Below are 6,323 nucleotides of genomic sequence, written 5' to 3' on the forward strand. Positions count from 1 at the left end.
CCCCTAAACCACTTAATTAATTAATTGAATTAACATTAAAATGTGCAGCAACTCAAGACCCCTCACAGATGGAGCCCCGCCAATGGGTCGTCTGTGAGTCGACAATTGCTTCCCCCTCCGTATTGCACTCCGCAGGTAAGTTCAGAGACTGGGCAGGCGAGGGGCTTCCTCAACTTGGCTAAGTGTAGGATAACGGTGGCTTCAAAGCCCCGGCATTCCACACATGGGTCGTTGACTGCCTCATCGATGCACACAGGCAGTGTTGCCTCAACCTACAGGGCTCCTCCTCAAGGGCCCTTGGTTGGTCATTGGGGAGTCGTACCCGGACGTTTTGACTATGAAACAACCTAAAACCTATTATATAACTTTCCACTAATTTTCATACATTTCCAACTCCTAAAAGCTAATCAAATAGGCTAAGGCACACTACTACCTCTTTGAACCAACTTCTTGACATCATGGACGTTCTTGGACGTTTTGGTTCTTAAACTTCCTAAATAAACTAAATTCATTAAAATGGACTTAAAACAGTAGTTAGAACTCATGACACCTATGTTAGGTTTTACAACACGTCTTGGTTTTTCGAAGTGTTACACTACCTAACCTACACTCCACAACATCACCACATGAACTAACGTTTTGTTGCCTCATTCTTATAAAATCATGAGCATGTTTGTTTTACCACTTTATGTTCAAGTAGCCAGCAGCTAGTAAAGGCTATTTCACATGAGAGTGAACTTTCCTGTTATGCTGAGGCAATCTTGAATCCTGCTTGGCAAATGGCAATGACACAAGAATTTGAGGCACTATATACAAATGATACATGGGAACTAGTCCCCGTTCCAGTAGGTAAGAATGCCATTGGATGTAGGTGGGTGTATAAAATCAAGCACTAAGTTGATTGTAGTGTGGAGAGGTTCAAGGACAAATCGTTGGTAAAGGGATATGCACAACAAGGTGGGATTGATTATACTGAAACATTCTCACCTGTAGTAAAAATGACCACTATGAGAAATTTGATTTGTCTGGCTGTAAAAAAAAAGGGTTGGAGTTTATACTAGTTGGATGTGAATAATGTTTTGCTTCATGGTGATTTGAATTTAGGAAGTATGCATGACAATGCCAAAGGGCCTTATGGTGGACAAAAACAACAACTTAGTTTGCAGACTCAAAAAGTCTCTATATGGACTAAAACAGGCCAGTAGATAGTGGTATGACAAACTGGCAATAGTCTATGTCCAAAGGGTTATACACATTCAAATAGTGACTACTCACTTTTCTATAAGAGAAAGGGATGCTCTTTAGTTTTTGTTTCTATATATGTGGATGATGTGATCTAAACAAGTACAGACTTGGAGGAGATCTGTTCCTTGAAGAGTTTCTTGCATGATCAATTCAAAATAAAGGATCTTAGCCAGTTACACTATTTCCGAGGATAGCAAATACTATATAGGGATGATGGTGTTCTTCTTTCCCAGAGAAAATTTAATACTAATCTTCTGAAAGAGTTTGATATTTTGAACTACAGAGTTGCAACATCACCACTTGATTCTACTGAAAAACTTAAGGCCACTGATGGAGAGATGTTATCAGATCCCACTCATTATAGCAAGCTAGTTGGGAAACTTAATTTCCTCACACATACAAGGATGGATATAGCATTAGTGTTCAACATCTTAGCCAATTAATGCAATCTCCTAGAGAACCACACATGAAGGCTACTTACCATGTTCTTAGATATCTTATGCTAGATCCTACTTTAGGAATTTTCATCTCTAACAAGTCTGATCTTATGTGATTCATATTGAGCAGCTTATTCTGATTCAAGAAGGTCAGTTAGTGGGTATTTGGTTCTTATGGGATACAGTCTTGTTAGTTAGAACAAGCTACACTATCACTATCATCTGCAGAAGTTAAATACGGGGTGTGAGACAAGTATTAGGAGGACTAGTGTGTCTTGAGAGATTACTTGATGAACTGATGGTGCAAAGTTCATTACCCATACGTGTGTTTTGTGATAGACAAGTTGCAGTTCATATTGCTAAAAATTTAATTTTTCATGAGAGAACAAAACACATTGAGGTGGATTGTCATTTTGTGAGGGATAAGCTTCAACAAGGACTTATTGCACTTCATCATATTTCCACAAACTCACAGTTGGTACCAAGTCCTTAACTGGAATCAAGCACTCTACGATTCTAAGCAAGTTGTCTTGTAATCACACTACCTCCAACTTGAGAGGGGATAGAATTAGTTCGAGTTAGTTACTACAAGTTAGTTAGGAATCTGTTAAACATTGTTAAATAGCACTACAATAAAAATGACCATTAGTGATATTTAATTCTAAATTGCAGCTAAATATGTATTTTTAGCGGCAATTGTCACTCTTTGTATATGTCCCTAAAGCCTTTAGCGATATTTGGTTATAATGACACTTAACTTATGTCGTTAAAGACTTTATCACTCTTTATTAGTGTCAATATTTAATGCGCTAAAAGTTATTTTTGTTGTAGTGTAGTTTGTTACAATTAGTTGGTTAGCTAGTTATTCCCATGTTTTATTCATGTATATATACACAACTATTGTATGTATTTTCTCATTCATTGAGAAAGCAATAATACAGATCCTCTCTTCATTCTAGAATGCTCCATTGTATTCTCTATTTTCCTTCCTCTTTTCTCTCTGAGTTAAATCTCCACTAATGGAGGAAGTTCACTAATTTGATGTTTCAATTTGGAATTCTTTCAAATGTAAATAATAACAACAAAAATATGAATCAAAGCAGATTTTTGAAATTTTGACTTATCGTAATTTTTTGGAATAAATTTTTTAATTGGGGTGATTTTTTTAATTCAACAAATAATTTTAGAATTTGAGTTTTCTTTTAAAAAAAAATTAATGACGTGACCGAAATTTGAGATGATTTCTTGAAGAATTGAAAATGTTGAAAATTTGGGAGTTAGTTAATATTTCATGTGGTTTAGTAACTGAGGAAGAAGAAGCAAAAAGACCATTTGATCCAAAACTCTAATTGAAGTGTTAAAAGTTGTTTGGGGCATAAAAATAACTTTAGAAAATTGAAGTGAAAAATAATGGCATGAATGATTCTTTTCTAAAACGGCAATTATATAAATTATTCAAACTTTTAACGAATGACATATTTGAATTTTTTCCAAAAGTTGAGTGACATAATTAAGTTTTCTTCCTTTAATCATTCTCAGAATCAGCTCAACTTGTTCAAACATCCCTACCCACCACTTTTTAAGAGGACAAAACAGAAACGTCGGTTGATTGTCACCCCTAGCATTTCTAAGTCGACTTGAATGTTCATTGTTTCCACCGTCAATAGTAGCAATGTTGTTAGAAAGAGAAGTTGACAGTCAAATCCCTACATTATCGTTGAACAGTTCTAATTTTGTACGCGACGGAGATAATGGACATATTATATTTAATTGAATCTACGCCACAGAAAAAATCAGTTGTGTTTTCCCTATCCTAAGTGCCCCATTAAGGTTAGGCAGACTCCAATTGTCATTCCAGTTGTACAATTGAACATCAATTTCAGCAAAATACCAAAACAAACATTTTCACTTATTCATCTGATGATGATGCACTGCCTGGCACTTTAAGCACCCATTCTCAACTGCATTGAACAAGAGTACAAGACACAGGGCGCAGAGGGTGGACAAAAGAGCCTTACACCATGATCCTTTTTCAGCTTTTATCCAATGACGCAAGACAACACATTTAAGAAACAAGGAATGCAAAGGTCTAAAATGTGTACTGAAAAAAGTAATATTGTTAGGATAACAACATGACCAGACGATGGGCAGACCAATAATTACAATGGGCAGACAGCCAGAGACTCAAACCAAACCTATGACTGATTCAATAAGTAAGCCAACCACCATGTAAACAAATCTGAGTTTGTCTTCATAGGGTGACACAGAATACAACTATTGTCTTTTACTCCTTTATTCCCAACAAGCTGGGCGCAGCAGCAGCAGCACCTTGCAGATCAGATAAGGAGAAAGACCTCCATGCATTCAATTTTTGGTCAGGAGGAGATAATGACGACTCATTCCTATACCTTCGTGTCTGCGGAGGAAGAGGAGGACGAGTGAGACAAGGCGATGATGGGCTTGAGTTTAAAGACTCGGAACTGTCAGAGCAGCTCACACTTGCAGCTAGAGCTGATGAACTTCTAGAGTTGATCGGTCTCTTGTAAATCCCACGATTACCCATACCTGGGAGATAACTACGATTTTTGCCAAAGAAATTGTTGTGCACAAGCAGATTCTTGCGTTTCCTGGTGTATGCATCCTCTGGCTTGACAATTTCTTTCACAGAGGAAATTGAAGCCGCATCTGCTAGACTGGTAAAAGATTTAGATTTACCAGCATAAAACTTTGATATGCTCCTCCTGTAAAAGGGAAGACGAGCCTAATAAGTGGTCGATGATAGGACAAATAGTTTGCTCTTTATGAACAACAAAATTCATAAACATTTAAACTCCAGACTTATTAGAGAACATTGAAATAGTACTTAAAAAACAAATAAAGTTCCAAGGCTAAGATTTCAGATAAGCCCAGAAAACATGTGAATGTTTGCAACAACAAGAATAGTAATAGTAGTTGAAACCAATAATCAATTCTCCAGTTAAATCAAATACACAACAATATATACTAGGTGATGTTACAAGCTTCTAAGAGCAACTCAGGATATCAGCCTCCTTTTGTTAGCAGTAAAAAAGACAGTGGAGTCTGATATCATCCATATGCACACCGCATTTTAGCCATACTCCAAGGAACAAAACCAAACTAACAAAAAAGCATTTCACATGAGCGTTGAACAGGAAATAACCCAGAATGATCAAATACATTCTCAAAGACATTACATTATACACGTGCTTTCATATCTCATGATTTCCTGGATGTCAGTGTATGGAAGATCTTTCACACACAGATGAGTGTATAAGGTCGACTAGTTTAGCTCTTAACATCCATTGTGCAAAGACTTAATTATCCCCAGAACCACATCGCGAAATGTCAACACCAGAGTTGTTCACACTTCCATCCTAAATGATATGAAGTTAATAAAATATACTTGTAACCAAAAATCCGAACTAAGGTTAAAACTCTGAAATTTTCTATGGAAAAGAATAAGGTTTGACCTCTTTTAAACGAGTCAGTCAGTCCACTATGATTAAAACCCACAAAATGACGGAACTTGCAACATACATAACCTAGAGAGACTGTACAAGCCATATCAACAGTTGATCCTTAATTCCTAATACAGAAACCATCTAACTGATGCACTCCAACAGACCTACTGCAAAATACACCCAGTTTTTCGTCACCTTTTAACATTTTTGGCTAATTTTCCTCAAAGTTTCAGCAACATATCAAACTACAAACTAAAGCAACCTTGATAGTCACTAAGAGACAGCAGATCCCTAAATTAACTGCAGAAAAACGACCAAACATTTGCAGATCTGTGTATAGTTAAATTAAATTACAACCTATACTATGTCTTCGAATTCCGAGTATAGAAAAAAAAATTAGAAATATTTTCACCTAACAAATAAAGGGGATAAATCGACATACTTGATAGGTAAAACCTCCTCTAAGGTCCCCAAATTGTCCAAACCTCCAGGTTTAAATGAACTCTGTACTTCTTCGCCATCCCCGTCCGATGATGATCTACCGGCCGGCGAGTCATCACTATTTCTTCCGATCGATGAAGAAGAGGAAGAAGATGAGAAAGAAGAACTTCGATCGTCCCGAGGATCTCCGATGCCGAATTCCGGCGAGTTGTAGATCGGCATAGAGGTCATTTCGTGGGCGGTGAATCCAGAAGGTTTGATCCGATGATCACTTGAATTATTTCTTCCCAACACAATAGACATATCTAAAAGGCAAGTTATAGAGAGAAAAAACTGATACTGCTATTTGAGTGTTTATTTAGATAGAGAAAGGGGGACGAAAAATGGAATATAAAGAAAGCCTTATCTTTATCCAGACTGAGAGAGAGAAAAATAGAATACTACAAGTTGGATAATTAAACAAGATTATCTTTTAAAGTAGAAACTGAGGGTTTCTAGCCTGCATCAAGCTGTAACAATAACCGAATACTACTAGTTTCAACCTCCCATCTCCACCGTTTATTCAAAATATCATATCTTAACGTCTTTTCTGAGAAAAATATTGTATAATACTTTAACAATTAATTAACTTATAAGTTTGCATTCGTATAATACTTTAATAATTTATTAACTTATAAGTTTGCATTCGTTTTGATAGTATTTATTTTTTTAATTATAT

General features: G+C 36.3%; 1 protein-coding gene across 1 annotated transcript; it reads right to left on the minus strand.

Moving 5' to 3' along the window:
* Positions 1-3,618: 3,618 nt before the first annotated feature.
* LOC107020921 lies at positions 3,619-6,046 on the minus strand. Its single transcript, XM_015221448.2, has 2 exons — positions 5,607-6,046; positions 3,619-4,423 (listed from the first exon to the last, which is right to left on the minus strand). Exons 1-2 carry the CDS (start codon positions 5,906-5,908, stop codon positions 3,967-3,969), a joined length of 759 nt encoding a protein of 252 aa, XP_015076934.1. The 5' UTR covers positions 5,909-6,046; the 3' UTR covers positions 3,619-3,966.
* Positions 6,047-6,323: the final 277 nt, after the last annotated feature.

This window comes from Solanum pennellii, chromosome 5, assembly GCF_001406875.1.
Source record: "Solanum pennellii chromosome 5, SPENNV200".
NCBI classification, from domain to species: domain Eukaryota; kingdom Viridiplantae; phylum Streptophyta; class Magnoliopsida; order Solanales; family Solanaceae; genus Solanum; species Solanum pennellii.

Bases quoted from the DNA above. Each gene is read 5' to 3' on its own strand.
- LOC107020921 (XM_015221448.2), bottom strand. From the start codon at position 5,908: ATGTCTATTGTGTTGGGAAGAAATAATTCAAGTGATCATCGGATCAAA. The intron at 4,424-5,606 runs GTATGTCGATTT...TCCCTTTTACAG, and splicing joins GAGGAGGTTTTACCTATCAA to GAGGAGCATATCAAAGTTTT.